This window comes from Amborella trichopoda, chromosome 10 (assembly GCF_054954075.1).
Source record: "Amborella trichopoda isolate Santa Cruz 75 chromosome 10, AtrichopodaSantaCruz75HAP2 v2.0, whole genome shotgun sequence".
Classification (NCBI taxonomy): domain Eukaryota; kingdom Viridiplantae; phylum Streptophyta; class Magnoliopsida; order Amborellales; family Amborellaceae; genus Amborella; species Amborella trichopoda.
In genome coordinates, this window is record NC_142345.1 from 34,981,608 (window position 1) to 35,002,260 (window position 20,653).

General features: G+C 34.8%; 1 protein-coding gene across 1 annotated transcript; it reads right to left on the minus strand.

Annotated features, from left to right (window-relative positions):
* Window positions 1–15,862: 15,862 nt before the first annotated feature.
* LOC148780176 (WAT1-related protein At4g08300-like) lies at window positions 15,863–19,900 on the minus strand. Its single transcript, XM_088850382.1, has 6 exons — window positions 19,510–19,900; window positions 19,033–19,299; window positions 18,657–18,912; window positions 18,075–18,230; window positions 16,638–16,789; window positions 15,863–16,429 (listed from the first exon to the last, which is right to left on the minus strand). Exons 3-6 carry the CDS (start codon window positions 18,909–18,911, stop codon window positions 16,195–16,197), a joined length of 798 nt encoding a protein of 265 aa, XP_088706508.1. The 5' UTR covers window position 18,912; window positions 19,033–19,299; window positions 19,510–19,900; the 3' UTR covers window positions 15,863–16,194.
* Between the last annotated feature and the right edge of the window lie 753 nt (window positions 19,901–20,653).

The following is a 20,653-nucleotide window of genomic DNA, read 5'->3' on the forward strand; positions in this document are numbered from 1 at the left end:
ACTAATACTACACAATCCAAAGGAAAAGCCCCCATTGTTCCTGTACAAACTGCTCAATCTCCAAGTAGAAATCTAACCCCTTATTCTCCTAGTCTCCCAAATAGTCCTCTCAATTATCCACAGTATTCTAGCCAACCACCATTCTCTCCTCAAACCCCATTATTCATCCAATCTCCAACAATAAGAAAACCCACAACTATGGATAAATCTCCGTACGAAAATATCTCGTTTATTGTAGACTCCATAATTAAAAATATCCATGCCTCAGAAGACCCAAATACCGTAGACAAATACTATCTGTGCAACAATTTGAAACCCTCTAACGGCATGAAAACGCGAGAATGGTTTGAAATGATTTTGGTTGAGACGGGTTCTATATATTTGACGCATTATTATCATAAGAATTCGAAAATAGTGTCATACTCTAAATTACAAATAAGAAAGATATTAAATTTCAGTGAATGGGGTTTAGACCCTTCTCGATCAAGGAAATTGCAGTCCCCTGAATTCCCAAATAAGCATTACCGATATTCAGATTATATTGATGCCTGGCATCGAATACTTACCATCCAAAACCAAAACAATTCCCATACATGATTCCTCCAATTCAAAATGCTAGTAACCGAGCCTTTCCCGAACTGGTTCCAAAATTGGTTCACAATCTGGAGATCCCTATCCCAAATAATGTCGGATACCTTACAAACATCCCAATCAAAATTTATTGAGCACAATGGAAAAGATCCTATGATAAATTATCATTTATATTTTGTTGCTTTATATCAAATACCATGGATCCTTAAATGGTCCTTTGCAATATCTGATAATAATATGAACAATTACGAATATATTGCATGTCTTGGAAAAACAAGTTTCAGTGAAGTGGTGGGACGTCTTTGTTTACCACAATCTAGAATCAGATCATATTATACTCAATCAAATCCCAATTTCTTTTAAACCTTATTTCAACCCAAATAATTTGTCCGAATATATATCTCATATGAGGAAACAAAATCCCCAAGCCACCTGAGCCGAGCTTGAAAAACAATTATATGAAATCTTCACAGAGGAAGCAGAAACAACTCAGAATACAGAAGAAGCAATAGCAACTGAAACCCAAGCTGCTACAGAAGAAGATAAGTATGTTCATGGCATGTCCTAGAAACAATCATTGTACTAAGCCCATAAAACCCGATAATCATACACCGATATATACCTACAGAACCCTGATATGACAAAAGATGCCACCTTTATATTCTGATATGACAGAAGATGCCACCTTTATATGCTGATGTTACAAGAGATATTCCCTGCCGACATAACCATGCCACCTATCCCTAAATGACAAAAACCAAAAAGTAAAAGTAAAAGTAAAAGATTCTCTTTACCTTTAGCCATCCAGCCGTCCACATGTTGCAGCAAGCCTCGAGCGAATCTTTAAAGCAAGCCTACGTGTCCCTGACAACAAGTCCGCTATACATTCCGGTTTATCAAGTTTTGGAGTCCGAGGCCCATGAAAAGGAAGAAGCCTCTGCGGAAGATTCATCCCCAAGAATTAGCAAGCGAGCAATGCTTGAAAGCTCTCTCTCTCTCTCTCTCTCTGTCTCTCTCTCTCTTTCTCTGTCTCTTTGAGAAATTCCTGCCCTCTTCTCATTCTCTTGTAAATGATATTTTCTAGTATGAGGTTGTGTAATGTGTGATTGTAATTATTCTCATCTACCAAGTTATTGCCTATCCGAGTGGAAGGCGTTTTGCAGTTATTGCATCAGTACTATGTAAGCCTTCTTACTTTAAACAGTTTGTTATCAGTTGGTATGAATAGTTAGTTATACACAGTTAGTTATCAGTTGTAATAGTTTATCAGTTGTAATAGTTAGATGGCATGAAGAGTTAGTTGTTATCTTGTAAACAGTAGTTGTTATCAGTTGTAATTATTCTTCTGAAATAAAAGATCTATGAAAATTATAAGTTGTTGTTCTACTAGTCATGTGTTACTATGTTGATCAGAACTCTATTTAGTATTAAAATTTATCAAAATACTTACTCTACCTGGTTACTTATAGATATAGCTCCCTTTTCATTATTTATACTGTTCATAATATTACTATATTAAAGACTGTAGAACAAACCCTATCAGTTACTAGTAATCAAGAAAACTTCCAATTATTGTCAGATAAAATAATACAGGTCCATAAAAATAAGAACTATAATTATCTACATATAGGATTAATCCAAATAGCCATTAAATCCTTAATTAGATTAGGACTAAATAATTCAATTTTAATATGCTTAAGTGATACTAGACATAATAAGTTTTCTGACTCCCTATTAGGAATGATAGATTCAAGTTTATGTAGTGGACCAATCTATTTTAATTGTTTTCCAGATTATTTAATGTCATTAAATGATCCCAATATATTAAAAGTATTATCATTAAATCTTAAAACCCAAGGTTTTGACATGCTACCAGGATCCCAATATCTTACTATTGTATACAGAATATATTATAAAGTAATGAATACATTATGCCCAAATGCTATCCAAATGGATACTAAAGGGAAAACTACTTTCTTCCAAACCAACATTGAAAAATCAAATGTAATAATTCCTAAAACCATACAATGGTCAGATATTATATTACCTGAATCATGGAATATAGAAAATGAAAATCACTATTTAAAGGCACCTAATCGTAATATTCCTGATAGAATTATAGAACATCAAAATGGGAAAATAGAAATCCAATTTCCCAACCAAGTTATAAAGGAAGATACAAGTGTACATTCAAAAAATATATCTAATAACATTGAATCATCTAGACATTCTACTTCGAGTAGTATGAATCCAAAGATTGCTTATTACGCACTAAAGACGATATAATCATTCCACAATATCAACCCACACTAAAATCTGAACCAGACCTTTCTGATACAGAAATGGACTTTCATATATTAACTCTTTTTGAAAGGGTATCCAAACAATGGATAGAACATGATTATCTTGCTGAAGAAAATAAAGATATAAGGGAATGGTATCTTAAAAGGTTTCAACCCAGATTAATAGAACTATTCCATAAAAGATATAATAAGTTATATAAAACAAAAACATGTAGTATAGGATTTTTTACATGGTTAAGAAATACTTTACAAGAAAGAAATGTCGCAATTCCAAACTTTGAAAAAAATAAAATAAATACAATAGAAAACCAATATACAACATATAATACAATAGAAGGTGTTAGTATTACTAGTGTTCCTCCTCCAGAAAAAAGTGTTATTATTAAAGGATCCAACAAAGAAGGAGAAAGTTCACTTGTTTTTGAAACAAGGGCTACTCCTTATAAAATGACAACCGGGGAAATAGTTCATCGAACATAATTAATCCCTCATATTATTGAACAAAATAACTATACCAATTTATGTATGCAATCTATAGGAAAGCAAACTCTGAGAATAGAAAATATGATAAGACCAAATCCTATTCCAGAACCTAAAAAAGCTTTATTATCTAAACGTCCTCCTGAATTAAATAAACAAAAAATCCATATAGGATAAACCAATAAAAATTTAATGGATCAACTTCTATCAAAATTAACTGATCTAGATATAAAAGATCAAAAAGGCAAAATAAAAGTATTACCAGAATCTTCTACTTTAACCCTCCAAGAAGAAGTACCAGTCATAGAAGATACTATACAACATCCAACATTAGCCTTTAAAGAATCTAAAACTCCACATATCCAGCGAATAGCATATGGTAAAAGTTGGAAATCAGCCACTGCTAGACCTTACCATCATAGACTCACGCCAGTTGATATTCAATTTGAAGAAGATTTAATATCTCATACAACTTCCTACTCAGAAAGATCCATAGTTAATTGGAATATTGATGGCATGTCTGAAAATCAAGTCTTATACACTATGAAACATATGACAATGTATGCCTCAGCCTGTAAAATGGTTGGCAACCATGATCAGGAAGTAGCTAAAGCCATAGTGTGTGGCTTTACTGGATGGTTAAGACGATGGTGGGATTTCCACTTCCCAGAAACCATCAAGAATCAAATATTAACTAATAGTCGCCAATGGTCTGTAAAAAATGAACAAATAGTTATATTATGTACCGAAAGTGTTGCTGTTAATACCCCCATCTATACGATAACCCTTCATTTGTGGGGAGTACAGCCTTAATGGAAGCTCGATCAGAGGATTTACTTTCCAATTTAAGATGCCCAACCTTACCCCATTATAAGTGGTATAAAGATGTTTTCTTTTCCAGACTCTTAACAAGAGAGGATGACCATCTCGATCATTGGAAAGAAAAATTTATTGCTGGTCTACCATATTTATTTGCTGAAAAAGTCAAAACTAGATTAAAAAACAAAATGGTGGAATCATTCAATATTCTGCTTATACTTTAGGAGAATTATCAGCAGAAATATGTGCTGAAGGATTAACCCTCTGCACAGATATGAAATTAAAGATACAATTAGACAAACAACACATGACTGGGAAAAAAGAATTAGGAGATTTTTGTCAACAATTTGGTTATAATATAGAACAAAATAAAGACAAATCTAGTAAACATAAAAGATATAGATCAGAAAAGAAGGAAAGAAAATTGTATGAACGAAAGACGAAAGAAAAATAGATCAAAAAATTCTTATCAAAAAATCAATATAAAAAGGGAAAGAAAAAGATACCCATCTGCTATAAATGTGGTAAGGTACGCCACTACAAAAATACATGTAAAATTAAGAAAAAACTAGATGCAATCATATTAGATGAAAATATAAGAAATCAAATATATGATATCATCCAATTAAATAATCTACATCAAGATCTACAGAAACTACATCAAGATCTACAGAAACTAGTAGTAGTAGTAATATTTCTCTCATAAGACAATTAGAAGATGAAAATTTTATAAATTCAAACTCTTCTGATATGGAATGTTCATGTAATGTGTTATCAAAAAAAGATTCATTAATTTTAGATCTCATAGAAAGAATAAATGAACCTGATGAAAAACGAGAAATATTAACTCAGTTTATTAATCTTACAAAATCTAAAAATAAACCTACTCCTTTATTAAAACCTCCAGATGAATATAACTTTTTTGATATAATGAAAAGAATAAGTAAAAAAGAAATAATACAAAAAGAACCAACTATAGCAGAATTAAAACAAGAAGTTAATGAAGTAAAAATAGAAATAAATCACCTCAAAAATAGAATTAAGATATTAGAATTACAAAATGAGGTTACTAAAGAAATAACTGATTTAGATGAAATTGAATTTACCCGATTAATAGATATACCCAAAAATGATCCTGAGTCATCAGGAACAAAAATGGCAAAGATAGACACTAATACATATGTAAACATACTAAATAAAATAATCACTCAAAAATGGTTCGTAATTGTTAAGATCATTATCTTTTCCTTTAATATTATTCAATAAGAATAGAGCTATTGAGAATCAAATTATGAATACTGATACTACACAATCCAAAAGGAAAGCTCCCATGGAGATATCATTAGATATTGTTCGTGTACAAACTGCTCAATCTCCTAGTAGAAATCTAATCCCTTATTCTCCTAGTCTCCCAAATAGTCCTCTCAATTATTCACAGTATTCTAGCCAACCACCACTCTCTCCTCAAACCCCATTATTCATCCAATCTCCAACAATTAGAAAAGCCACAACTATGGATAAATTTTCGTACAAAAATATCTTGTTTATTGTAGACTCCATAATTGAAAATACATGCCTCAGAAGACCCAACTACCATAGCCAAATACTATCTGTGCAATAATTTGAACCCCTCTAACGGCATGAAAATGCGAGAATAGTTTGAAATGATTTTGCTTGAGACGAGTTCTATATATTTGACGCATTATTATCATAAGAATTCAAAAATAGTGTCATACTCTAAATTACAAATAAGAAAGATATTAAATTTCAGTGAATGGGGTTCATACCCTTCTCGATCAAGGAAATTGCAGTCCCCTGAATTCCCAAATAAGCATTACCGATATTCAGATTATATATATATATATATATATATATATATATATATATATATATATATATATATATATATATATATATATATATATATATATATATGGAGTCACTACTGTACACCTATAGGCTAATGGCCCAGATTGAATCTGGGCCCTTTTGTGGCCGATCTGGCACTCACGAATGTCCGATTGTATTTGAATTTTAATTTTTTTCTATAAATTCAGTCACTGCTGTACGCCCATACGCGAATGGCCCAGATTGAATCTGGGTTATGCTGTGGACGATCTGACACTCATGAATGCCTGATAGTTTTGGAATTTTAATTTTTTTCTTTAAATTCAGTCACTATTGTACGGCCATATGCGAAGGGCCCAGATTGAATCTGGGCCTTTCCGTGGCCGATTTGATACTCACGGATGTCCGATAGTATTTGAATTTTAATGTTTTTTTTTATAAATTCAAAATACTTGAAATTTTAAGCGTGTGTTTTTCAAAAATAGGCGAATCTATGAAAAATATATTAAAAAAAATCTAACATGAACTAAATTGACCAAAATACCCTAAAAACTTTTCAGGGGTATTTTAGTCAATTTATTTTTTGTGAAATATTATTTTTATATTTTTATTAGGTGAGCCTTGATGAGAAGAGAATTATGCCTAAATTTTCAGGTGATTTGGACTTGTTAAAAAAAAATTAAAATTTAAACACTATCAGATATTTGTAAGAGTCAGATCGGCCTAGATTCAATTTGGGCCGTGGGCGTTTACTGCAGTAGTACGCATTTGGGCCCATAACATGTTTTCCATATATATATATATATATATATATATATATATATATATATATATATATATATGGATAATGATCTTATGAGCCATTGGGCTTACAAAAAAAAATAAGCCAAACAATCTAGATTGAATTTAGGCCGATTTGACCATCACGGATGTGTGGTAGATTTTGAATTTTAATTTTTTTTTAACAAATCCAAATCACTTAAAATTTTACCAATGTGTTCTTCTCATCAAGTCTAATAAAAATATAAAATATATATTTCATAACACTCAGCAAGCTTCACATATGGGCTCTTGCTCTATCAGATAGCAAAGCTCTTTTGATGAAGGATGATATGGAAAAGTTGGATGAAGGATGAGTTGGAAAAGTTGAGCTATTTTAATGGTGAGAGCCTCCCTTGTGTTTGGACTTTTGAGAATGCTTTGGGTCAAATGATATTTGATTGGGGAGGTCGATTTAGAGTAGGCACTAACGGCAGCCGCTGTTGACTTCGCAACATATTGACTCAAGCAGACTTATGAGAATCATTTGGGTTGAATGATATTGATTGGGGAGGTCGATTTTGAGAGGGCACTACCGGCAGCTGCTGTTGATTTCGCAACATATTGACTCGAGCATGGCTACAATGATCGTTGAGACTATTTATGTTGCATCTTCTGGTAAACATGGTACCATCCTAACTAAACTGGTATGTCGTATTAATTCACCATGGTACCATCTCAATTAAACTGGTATGTCGTATCAATTTGATCTTTGTTCTTTTAATTTTTGGGAATAAAGCTACTCTCTTTCCTCCCTTCTAATTCACATTGGATGATTGTGTTACTTGGCAATGTAATGGTAAAAACACTGCCCTCTGGGCTTTTAACAGTCCTCCAGAGTTGTCCCCTTTTGATTCTACCTTACCAGATCTATTTCTTCAGAATACAAGATATCAATCTTCAACAATCTCCACCTCTGCTTGAATTCTGCCGAGCCACCCTGAAGATGTCTTCATCCCCGTACGTCCATAAAGCTACGTGACTGCACCCCGACCTGCCATGGGTTGCTTCCCTCAGTCTCAACAATAAGTGACATTAAGCAAGTCCAAGCAAAGCTTGAACTTTTCGTAGTGACTGGCTTTGTAAGCATATTTGCATTCGTATGAATTTTCTTCAAGTGAATGATTCCTTCTGACACAAGCTCACTGATCTTGTAATATCTCACATAAATGTGTTTTGTTCTTGTATGAAACACTTGATTCTTTGCAAGATTTATGGTACTCTGACTATCACAATGCAGCCCTCCACCCCCAACTCACGAGCCAAACCAATTGACCATATCGCCTCCTTTGAAGCCTCAATTGCTGTCATGTACTCCGCCTCTATCGTAGACAGGGCAATCGTGGATTGAAGCATTGCCTTCCATGAAATAAGTCCACCTGTTAATGTGAAAATATACCCTGTAGCAGACATTCCCTTGTCTAAATCACTAGCATAGTCGGAATCGACATATCCCACCAGTTTTATAGAGTTTCTCTTCCTGTTGAACATAATTCCGAGATCTGTTGTCCCGCTCAGATATCTGAAAATCCATTTGATTGCATTTCAATGCTCCCTGCCAAGATTACTCATGTATCGACTAACAACATTGACAACATGAGATAAATCCGGCCTGCTATAAACCATAACATACATGAGGCTTTCGACTGCCCTAGCATAAGGCACCAGAGACATCTGCTCTATCTCCTCATCCGTAGTGGGATACTGCCGTTTAGATAACTTGAAATGACTCGCTAATGGAGTGCTAACTGACATGGCATTTTTCATGTTGAAACGCTCCAACACCTTTTTAACATACCTTTTTTGAGTTACCTAGAGTTGACCTGCACTTCTATCTCTATGAATCTCCATACTAAAGAATCATATTAGCAGCCCCTAGATCCTTCATATCAAACTCAGAACTCAACATAGACTTGAGAGAAGTTATGTCATATGCATTCTTGACAGCGATGAGCATGTCATCAACATAAAACATTATGAGAATATGAGAATTATCATCAAGAAGTTTAAGATAAACACAACAATCATACTCACTTCTTGAATAGCCAATTCGCACCATGAAAGAGTCGAAGCGCTTGTACCACTGCCTGGGAGATTGCTTAAGACCATAAAACGATCTCTTGAGTAAGTAAAGTTGATCTTCCTTTCCATGCACCTTGAAGCCTTCAGGTTGCTCCATAAAGATTTGTTCCTCCACATCACCATGAAGAAACGTTGTCTTCACATTAAACTGTTCTAGCTCCAAATCAAATATGGCTATTAAAGCAAGTAATAGCCTTATCAAAGTGTGCTTGACAATTAGAGATAATATTTCATTGTAGTCCACTCCCTCCTTCTGAGCGTAGCCCTTTGCTACGAACCTAGCCTTGAATCTCTCACATTCATTTTCTGTTGCTGCCTTTTTCTTTCGAAAGATCCACTTGCACCCAATTACTTTCCTTCCCTTGAGCCTCTTGACAAGCTTCTAAGTCTTATTATTTTTCAGAGACTCCATCTCCTACATCATGGCTGTCATCCATTTATCACTCTGTGCATCACTAAGAGCATCTTCGAAGGAGTCGATTTCCCCAGTACCAACAGTTAGAGCAAAGGCTACCATGTCTTAAAAGCCGTATCTCACAGGGGCTTTGTGAACACGATTCTTTCTGCCTTTTGCCAGACTGTAGGGTTCACCATGTGATTGCTGCTGTTTTGGTACGCTGCTAGATGATTTTTCATCTTCTGGTGTTTCAGACTCTTCTAGCTCCACTTGGGCTGTCGATCTTTTTCCATCACTTTCATCTACTTGCACTTTGTCATCTTGCATGTTGATTGACTTCACCATATGATATTCATCAACACAACATCCTTGCTAAGCACAACCTTATGTGAGTAGGATCCCAAAGCTTGAATCCCTTCACTCCCTTCTTAAAACTGAGAAAGATGCATTGCTTAGACTTAGAGTCTAATTTGGAATGTATGCCCACTTTGCACATGAACATAGGCTGGACATCCGAATATCCTCAGCATAGAGTAATCTATCGGCTTTCATGTCTACATCTCCTCTAGAATTTTGTAATCAATCGTGGTAGATGGTGACCTGTTAACGATGAAATAGGCCATATTAATTGCTTCTGCTCAGAAACGTTTTTTTAAATTTGCATTCAATCTCATACTGCGAGTTCTTTCCTTTAGAGTCATGTTCATCCTCTCAGCCACACCATTTTGTTGAGACGTTTCTGGTGTGGTAAAGTGACGTACAATCCCTTTTTCTTTACAGAATTCTTGAAATTCTCTAGACTTGTACTCCCTTCCATTATTTGATCTCAAACATTTCAGTTTCTTTCTTGTCTTCCTTGCTACCTCTGCTTTCCATTATTTAAACTTTGTGAATTCTTCACTTTTGTGTTGCATGAAGTAGACCCAGACATTTCTTGAGTAATCGTCAATGAAGGTAATGAAGTATTCTGCCCCACCATTGGATTTGATTTGTAAAGGACCCTATACATCAGTGTGTACATAGTCTAGTATATCCTTGCTCGTTTGAACTGTGGTTCTGAATCTAATCTTGCACTATTTATAGAAAACACAGTACTTACAAAAATCCAGTTTACAGGCTCAAACACCCTTCAACAATTTCCTTTTATGAAGTTTCATCATACCTCGTTCACTCATTTGCCCTAAACGCATATGCCACAATTTTGTATTATTTGTGCTGGACTCTACATATGTAGTTACAAAAACTCCACCTGTAATTGTATTCCCTATCAATCTGTATAGGTTCCCAGCCATCTGACCTTTCATGACAACCATAGATCCCTTACTAACCTTGAGGACTCCCCCTGTTGCTGTATACTTTCAACCATTCGAGTCAAGGGCACCCAAGGATATTAAGGTTTTCTTTAATTGTGGGACATGCTCATCTGATAAGATTCGTACTATCCCATCAAACATCTTGATTTTGATAGATCTTATTCCAATGGTATTGCACAACGCATTATTCCCCATTAGAACAGACCTCACACGATATGATTTATATGTTTCGAACCAGTTTTATTTGGATACATATGAAAAGAACATCTAGAATCTAAAATTCAAAAATAAGTAAATTGATTCTTACCTGTAGATATAGAGAGAAGATCTCCATCATCACCGTCAGAGCTATCAGCTACGCTAGCTTCATCATATGTTTTTGTTGTTTCTATCTTCTTTATATCATCCGTTCTTTTCGTGCAGTCTCTCTTTATATGACCTTTCTTTTTACAGTAATAGCAAATAACTTGCCCTTCCCCTTTGATTTTGACCGACTTATGCTTCTAAACCTCCTTTGATTTGATCTGCCCCTTTTATGACTCTCTTTGTGTTTTCCAAAGAAACATTCTCCTTGAGATTTAATACTGCCAGTCTTCTTCCTTGTCTCGTTTTACATAAGAGTAGTAGTAACTTCGCCCGTCTCTAGAGTTTCCTTCTGGTACAGTAGAATTGTAACTAGGTGATCGTATGATCCTGGAAGCGAAGCCAAGAGAAGTAGGGCCTTGTCCTCATCCTTGATTTCAACCTCAAGGCTTGCTAACTGGCTTATGATCTGGTTGAACTTGCTGAGATGTTCAAGCAGATCCGTGCCTTCTTCCATCTGAAGAGAATACAACTGCTTCTTCAAGAACAACTTGTTTGTCAAAGATTTCGTCATGTAGATACTCTCGAGTTTTGTTCAAACCTTCGGAGCAGTTTCTAGGTCCACCACATAGTGTAAGGCGTCATCTAATAGATTCAGACGAATCGCGCTTACCGTCTTTTCCTCCATCTCTTACCACTCTTCATCATCCATCTTTGCTGGTTTCTTTGATTTCCCTAACAAAGCCTTAGCTGGACCTTGCGACATCAGAAGATCCTTCATCCTTTGTCGCCAATGACTGAAGTTGTTCTTTCCACTGAACCTCTCAATGTTATACTTAACGCTTGAGCCCTTTCTTGTCATCGTGGTAGTAAACCCAAGAACGCATAATAACCTTGTAGGCTCTGATACCAATTTGTGGAAACGAAATACAATCCACGAGATAAGAAAAGAAGAAAACCAACATAAAAAAAGAGACAACCAATCACAATGCAAAGATATATAAGGTTCGGTATCGCGCCTACGTCCCCGATAGATGAGAGCTTCTTTACTAGCAATAGAGAATAGGGTTACAATAGATGTCTTCCTCACACCTCTCTGTTATCTCTGATTACAAAGAAATCTGTGTTTTTTCCTTACCCTTAAAAAACCCCTCCATCACAACAATATATATCGAGTCCCAGATAGATGGTACAAATTATCGAAATACCCTTGTACGGATATATATCGAATCCCAGAGTGAGCAATTGCTGCGATCGATTGTTCAAAAATCAACAAGGGTTTATAACAATCACAAATATTGTGCATTCATATCAATATAAACAAACAATGAAAACTACACAATATCAAAGCAAGAATATGAAATGAAAAATTTAGCAACAGTCAATCCACAGAGCACAAAGATTTAACGTGGTCGATCACAAATCGTGACTTGCATCCACAAGAGAATGACGCGAGACTTTACTGAATGATTTAGGATGATCACAAGGTGAAATCGAGCTCAAAATATCGATTTCCAGTAGTTATTGCTCACTCTAAACAGAGTCAGAAAACAAGGCACTAATAATACAAAAAAATGGGTTCTCTTTAACACTCTTTCTCAATAAAACAGGGTACACAACAAACCCACAATAGAGTTCAAGCCTTTTGCTTACTTTCTCTATCTAAAACAGAACATACTAAGCCCTCAAGAGAAAACCCAATTGCATCTCAATTTCTCTATCTTTTCTCACTCTAAACGAAAGGGTTTTAATCCCTTTAAAAGAGTAAAGTTACTACAAGTCCTACATGTGTGATTTGTTTTCCATTATATTTCTCGTTATTATGAAAGTACGTGAAACCTTCTGTTATTCCACAAATGTCCGTTTTTTTAAATTCATAAATTATTTTTAATAAAAAGACGAAACTGCCTACCTTTTGTTTTTGAAAAATCTTTTTTTTTTAATTTTTAATTTTTATGATATATATATGTGTGTGTATATATATATATATATATATATATATATATATATATATATATATATATATATAACACTACGCAACACCTATAGGCGAAAATGAACAATGATTTTGCCTATGCTCGTCACCGTCCAAAGTTCATCGCATGGTCACAATTATCCCATAGTGGTTCAATTTTTATTTTTTTTCTACAAATCGGAATGATCTGGAATATGAAGCGTGTGCTTATAAAAAATAGAAGAATTTAATAAAAATATTAAAAAATTTGTAAAATATAAATTTATCAAAATACCCTTGAAAATTTACAGGGTGTTTTTGTCAATATATATTTTTTGATATATTGTTTTCAGATTTTTATTCGGTGTATCACTAAGATGTACACACGCTCCAAATTTAAGATCTTTTCAAATTATAGAAAAAAAATGAAAAATAAAACAATATCAAACAATCCTTACCGCGCGATGAACTTTGGACGGTGATGAGCATAGGCATAATCACTGTTCATTTTCGTCAATAGGAGTTGGAGGACTTATATATATATATATATATATATATATATATATATATATATATATATATATATATATATATACATATATGGAAAATGCTAGGGTGAGCCTAGTAGCGCACAGGAAAAAACGAGCCCAACGGCCAGATTGAATCTGTGCCGATCTAACGATCACAGTTGTCCGATAGTGTTTGAATTTTAATTTTTTTTTTATAAAACCAAATTACTTGAAATTTTATAAGTGTGTTGATAAAAATAGGTGAATATTCAAAAATATTTTAAATGAAAATAAATGGCCAAAATACCCACGTAAAGTTTTAGGGGTATTTTGGTCATTTTAAATTTTACGGCTTGTTTTTTATATTAGGTAAGGCTTGATGAGAAGAATATTCACCTAAAACTTCAAGTGCTTTGGATTTAGAAAAAAAAAAATCAAATTCAAGCACTCTCGGCCGTCAGATCGGCCTAGATTCAATCTGGACAATTGGGCTTATACCTTCTGTGAGCTAGTGGGGTCACCCAAGCTTTTTCCTATATATATATATAGAAAAGATCCTGTCAGCCCACGGGCTGGTAGCTACAGTGTGGGCTGATAGCTACAGTGTCAGCTAATGACCCATATTGAATCTGGGCCGATCTAACAGTCACAACCTCATTTCGTGTTTGAATTAATTTTCATTTATTTTTTACAAGTCCAAATCAGTTGAAAGTTGGAGCATCTATTCTTCAAAAATAGAAGAATCTAATAAAAATATAAAAAAATAATTCTTAAAATATAAATTGACCAAAATACCCTTGAAATATTTCGGGGGTATTTTGATCAATTTATATTTTACAAATTATTTTTTTATATTTTTATTAGGTGCACTTTGTGAGAAGAATGACACCTAAAATTCAAGTGATTTGGATTTATAGAAAAAAAATGAAAATTCAAATACGAAATGAGATTGTAACCATCAGATCGGGTCGGATTGAATCTAGACCATTGGTTAACATTGTAGCAGTCAGCCTGTGGGCTGACAGAATCCACTCCTATATATATGTATATATATATATATATATATATATATATATATATATATATATATATATATATATATATATATATATATATATATATATATATATATATATATATATATATATATATATATATATATATATATATATATATATATATATATATATATATATATAGAAAGTCACTGCTCTATAGGGAGTTCTGCTCTCTTTGCACCATGATCGAATCTTTAAGTTTATCCAGCAAATTTACATCGAATCTCAAGTTTTCCAGCAAGAGCCCTTTGTCCCTCCCCCTTTTATCTGTAGATCTGAACCCTCTCTCTCACCTCCTTCAATTCTACCCTCTCTCCATCCACAAAGGTGCAAAATTTGGGCTTCTGTGCCCTTTATCAATCAGGCCCTCAATCTACACGATGGGCAAGCTCGGAGCATTAGGTAATTGGTTCTCTCAGAGATTTCTAGGGTTTCTTCGCTATTATTAATTCGGACTATTAATTGAGATAATTGGTTCAATGTAAAATTAAGCTTTGGAGATTTTGGTTTACATGGGGGCAGAGAACTATTGAGTGATAAGCGTTTTCTAGTCTTTCAAATGGATCAAACAAACCTCTTCCCTTGTAGAAGTCTCGTCTCAAGATTTGAACCCATGCCTGCCAAGAGAGAGAATAGAGCTTTGGAAACTGCAGAGCTGAAAGAGACAAAAGTTGCAACCTTAAAATGTAGAATTACACATGCACCTCAAAAATCCATATAAAAAGGTTGTTTTAATGATGAAAAAACCACGATCATCGTATGAATATGAAAAAGAAAAAAAAATTGAGTCCCGAAAATCGTGCATCTTGTAATACATTATCTAGACCGTCTATTTTCAAGATTTTTACATGTTTATAAATCTACTTAATTTTAACTATTTTAGGAATTTGAAATTTTATAATTAGATATCAAAATAGATTTTGAGATAATCTTAATAATGTTTCTCACCAAACTTACATGTTATGATGAAATTTGGAGGTGCGCCTTGGATTGTTAAAGGTTGCAACCTTATAAAAATCTTCTCTTTGTTCATATAGTATGAGGCGGAAGTCTCGGTTCCCCATGTTGATTCTTTCTTCTACAATTTTCTTCAAAGTTCTTGTTTCTGCAGCTTTATTTGTTAGTCGTTGGCTACTTCAGTTGCCTCAGTAACTTCGTATCCATTTTGGAGAACCACCTTATAAAGTCGTATCCATTTTGGAGAACCATCTTATAAAGTCACGAATGTTATAAGCGAAATAGGGAACTAAGCAAATTTCGTTCATCAATATCAGCACAATTTAGGAATTTGAATTACTATGTACAATGGAAAGATTTTGCAAAATAGGAAACTCATACGTATTTATCACAGTTTTGGACTCAAATACGTTAATAAATGAAGGGAAATTGAATAAAATACTCATGAGAGATGTATTATTGAGTATTTTACACTTTTGGTACTATTCCAATTCATAATCATACGCCTTTTTATGGGCATTTCAAAATGTTAAATAATTCATCTTAAATGGGTATCTTCATGATTTTCCCATAATGTTGAATAATTCATCTTACATGGGTATTTTGATGATTTCCCATAAATGAATGAACAAGTAATAAACGCTCAAAATATGTTGCTCCTCATGGCCTTGTGTTCTTCAGGTGTCGGACCACCCTATGATGCAAACTGCTGGTTTTTTTTGTTCAGATTTTTTGTTCTCTCATGTATAATCTCAGTTCTTCTATTGTTGCACTTGCAGAGTGATGGGTCCTGCAATCCCAATGTTGCATTTGTTTCCAATCTTTTCCACTTCCTTCATCTCAACTACGTTCATTTCCCCCTCAGTTTCTTCCACAGTTTGAGAATATTCATCTCGAATTTGAGTCGGCAAGACCTTTTGCTTTCCATTGTCATCCTTGGCTCTACCCCAAAGCACAATGTAAAGCCCGCAAAATACCACAACCATGCCGACCACGCTGCAAAACCAAAACCCATACTACGTTTAAAACCATGAACTCCACTGAGATGGTAAATGTGCCGATGCAACAGTTTGCTTCTTGTGGCACACTAGCAAGAATTTTCTTTGAGAAGTAAATGACCATGGATTGTTGTTAATTTGATCTCTACCAAATATTTAGTTCGAGGGATTCAGGAAAAGAACTCACAGGAAAACAATATACTCACCTTCCAATGTGAAGATCCACACGAAGAGTTAAGGGTTCAAGAGTAGCCACTATTACTGTGCTCAAAGGAGCGAATGCCGCTGTATAAACCGGGCCTTTTTCTTTGAGGGACCAACTTAGTAAAAAGAATGATAAACCTGAGCACAAAATACCCTGCATTGGACAGAGAACATTAACTCGTCAAAACATGTGGGTTGGTCCTGAGAGTGATGCAATAGTGAAGATTGTCCTAACAGTGATGCAATAGTGAAGATTGTCCTAAGAGTAAATAATTACTAAAACATTTACAACAATAGGAATAATTGTGTTTATCATTTCCAAATCACAAGAAATAAAAGAAAATAAAGTAAATAATGTTTTAATGCAGATTTGCAACAGAATTTTTGTAAATAATAGAATTTCTACCATCTATATTGTATATAAGTAACCTTTCAGCTCTTTAACCCTGGTTATCAGGGTTAGGAGGCTATTAGGGGACTATTTTTTGTAGAAATGAAAAGCATACCACAAAAAATAAGAAAGAAGAAACAAACACAAAAAAAAGAGACAATCAACCGCAGCGTAAAGATATACGTGGTTCGGCAACGTACCTACGTCTACGGGAGATTAGAGCTTCTTTACTGGCAATTGAGAATAGGGTTACAATACTTTCTCTTCCTCACGCCTCTCTGTTTTTATCTAATTACAAAGAGATCTGCGTTTTTTGCTTAACCCTTAACTTTTGGATGAACCCACAATCGCAACGATATATATATCAAGTCCCAGATATATGGTACAAATTATCGAAATACCTTTGTACGAATATATATCAAGTCCCAGATATATCGAATCCCATATACGGATATATCCGAATCGTCTTTTTGACGGCCCTCCGGAGTCGTCTTTTTTACTCCAGCTTGACCGATCTATTTCCTCAGCAAACAAAACATCAATCCTCAACATTTTTGACATATAGAAATGTTTCTTTGGGGTTGAGTTAGAGTTTAAGATGCTATATAAGGTCTTTTTATGTTTGATTCTATAATTAACAATTCTCATGTCAATTCCAACTAGTACTTTTGAGGTGGCAATAGTGAAATCATGTACTGTGTGCACCTATAGATACAGTCCCATTAGCGATGAACCATTTAAATCTTGGTGTTTCTCTATTTTATTTCGTTTTGTTCTATTGGCTTTATGTTGTTAGTGCTACTTGTACTTTCTCTTTTCCCCATTATCATTATCCTCATCTACTAGGATATTCATATATTGCCAATTCGAATTTATTGAAAAGTAAATTTTGTGCTTAAAATTATAAAAACAACGAGGATAAAGTGAACTTCTACATATTTAGATATGTTATGCTGCTTGCATCTAGATGCCATAATAATCCGTTTCATCTAAGGATACAGGAAATCGACCAGAGTTTGTTTAATAAGGCCATATGAAGTAATCTTACACTATAAGCACAAGTGAATAACTCGAAGTTCGAATTCACTCTCCACGCAATGGACTTGTTCATGATAAGTGCTAGTATGGCAGACTGAAGAGTACCCATCCCTAACATCATCGCCGTGACGGATGCTTGAGCCGGATAATCCTTAAAAGCCCAGGACTGAAATGTCACAAGGAAGAGACATGGTTAATAAAAAAAACTTAAATCATGCAAGTATATATATATATATATATATATATATATATATATATATATATATATATATTATCATAGACACAAAAAAGAAATCAACATTAAACAAATAAAAAAAAGGAAAAATATCCAAAAGCATGGTTAGATCCCTAAAATGCCCTTTCTTCTTCAAGGTTTTCAAGTATGAATAAAGGTAATTTGGGCAATATTTGAAGATAACTTTTGTAGGTTTCTGAGTAAAAAAAAAATTTAAAAGTAATGCTCTCATATTTATCGATTTCTTTTCTTTGAACTTCGTAATGATTTTGTAATGATTTTATAAAGGATTTCTATACCTTAAATGATATTTTTCCCGGAAAACCAAAAAGTCAATAACTAGAATGTTGGGATTACCTGATAAAGCAGCCATGCACCATATGAAATGACAGCCAAAATTATTAAAATTGGACCCAAGGTCCAATTGTCCTTTGGAGTAATGCCTGGAGTGGTATCCAAGAGACGGGAAAGAGGTGTGGGTTTCTTGAGAAAATCAAGGAACCCCAGTGTAGGACCTTTAATCAATGTCATGATCGTGGCACCTCCAACACAAGTTATGGTACCCACAATCTTTGCTTGTCCCCTTGTATTCCTTGCATTCACTTTCTCCATTCTAAAAGATGAATAGTTTACAATGTTTTAGGTGAAAGGGTAACAAAGTGCCAGTTATTGGCATGTTAAAGGAGAAAAAGCAAAACATTAGTGACTAAATTATAGTGAGGGTCTCTAGTACCTTATGATAATGGCCAATACGAAAGTAATAGCCGGTAGGAGGTTCAATATTGCGACTGCAAAAGTCGATGAAGTGTAAGAAACCCCATAAAAATATGATATTTGGAGAAGAGGAATCCTGCAATGGAAGTATAATGATATATGAATGCTTGTGATTGTCAGAAATGAATGTGAGGAACACAAATAGAGCTTTGAAGGTGCTCACCCCAGTAGTCCAATTACGAAGATGTGAGCCACTGTTTTCAGGCACAGGGGAGGTCTGGTTTTCCTGCATAATTCCAAGGATAATATTGAGAGAGAGAGAGAGAGAGAGAGAGAGAGAGAGAGAGAGAGAGAGAGAGAGAGAGAGAGAGAGAGAGAGAGAGAGAGAGAGAGAGAGAGAACTATGGAGTAAGCTGAGATGATTCTAAGAATGAGAGTGAGAAAACAAATGTAAGTGCTACATCCAGAGAGAGTTTGAGAGAGAGAGTGAGAGTACCTTTCTAGGAAGTAAGCTAAAGGTGCAATTGCGAGGGTGGCGATTAACTGCCTATACGTAACAAAGACGGTAGGGCTCATCCCTTGCCGAAATGCTACTTTGGTGAGGATAACCATCACAGCAAAACAACTTTGAAAAATGATTAGGGCAAAAGCTGGTCTGTACTTCCTCATTTTCCTTTACTTCTAAAATTTCCAAGAAAGGGCAAATTAAACAAGAGCAGTACAAAATGGTGAAGAAGAAGAATTACAGAGAAATTTGTTATGAAGTGAAGCTCCCATGCTTCTTTATAAGCCATGCAACCTCCCTCATAGGCAATGACGTTTTCTCCTTGCTTATGCACCCTCATGGGCGTTTCGGGGGAGGGGGACCACCTTGCTTATTGTCTCCTTCTCTCTTCTTTCTTTCCCATAGTTATTTACCTTTCCCTTTTCTTTTTTTTTTTTTTTTTTTTTTCTAGCCTGAGGCCTTAGTTCTTCCGTGGTAGGCAGATTCAGCCTGCAAGCAAAGGTGTGCACGATGGCCGCGATCCACACTCATGAATCTCACAAGCTCAACTAATGGCTGGGCCCCACCATGCCTCCATGCACATGAAAAGGAGGCCCAGAATCCTGGCCCCCAAAAAATAACTTTCAAGCCCAGCCTGCGTCCGGTCAGCAATCTTGTCTACAAGGTCCGAAACAAAAAATCGGGCCAGGCCAAACCCTGCCTTTTATTAATGCAGGAAATATTATTTTAAAAAATGTACGAAAGAATTTAGGTTTCGAAATTACACCGGGCTTACCAAAAACCCAGCCCATGCCCACAATCCCATAAGCCTGCAGGCCTGGCTCGCCTGTGAATACCCCTTAGTCCAACTCGATAAAGGCACACGACGCCAGGATGAGGCCTTATGGGCCCATAGCGCTCGTGCACCAGTGAGGCACGATGTGGGGAGGCAGACAATAATGCCGACACCACTATGGGCAATGGAGAATGAAAAACTATTGAATTGGGAAAAAGCACCGAGGAACCTTTTTTTATTTGACTTAAATGAGACTGGAAAGCAAGGAACCTGATCTATACCATGAACCCTACTAAGCCGTCACCTTTTTTATTTTTATTTTTATTTTCTCTTTTGTTATAAAGTCATCCAAATAAAAAA

What these genes read in the sequence shown, in the direction of transcription:
- LOC148780176 (XM_088850382.1), bottom strand. Translation starts at nt 18,911, where the DNA reads ATGGAGAAAGTGAATGCAAGGAATACAAGGGGACAAGCAAAGATTGTG. An exon ending in TATTCACTTGTGCTTATAGT is followed by an intron (nt 16,790 to 18,074) that starts GTAAGATTACTT and finishes TGTCCAATGCAG; the next exon opens with GGTATTTTGTGCTCAGGTTT. An exon ending in GTGGATCTTCACATTGGAAG is followed by an intron (nt 16,430 to 16,637) that starts GTGAGTATATTG and finishes TTGGTTTTGCAG; the next exon opens with CGTGGTCGGCATGGTTGTGG.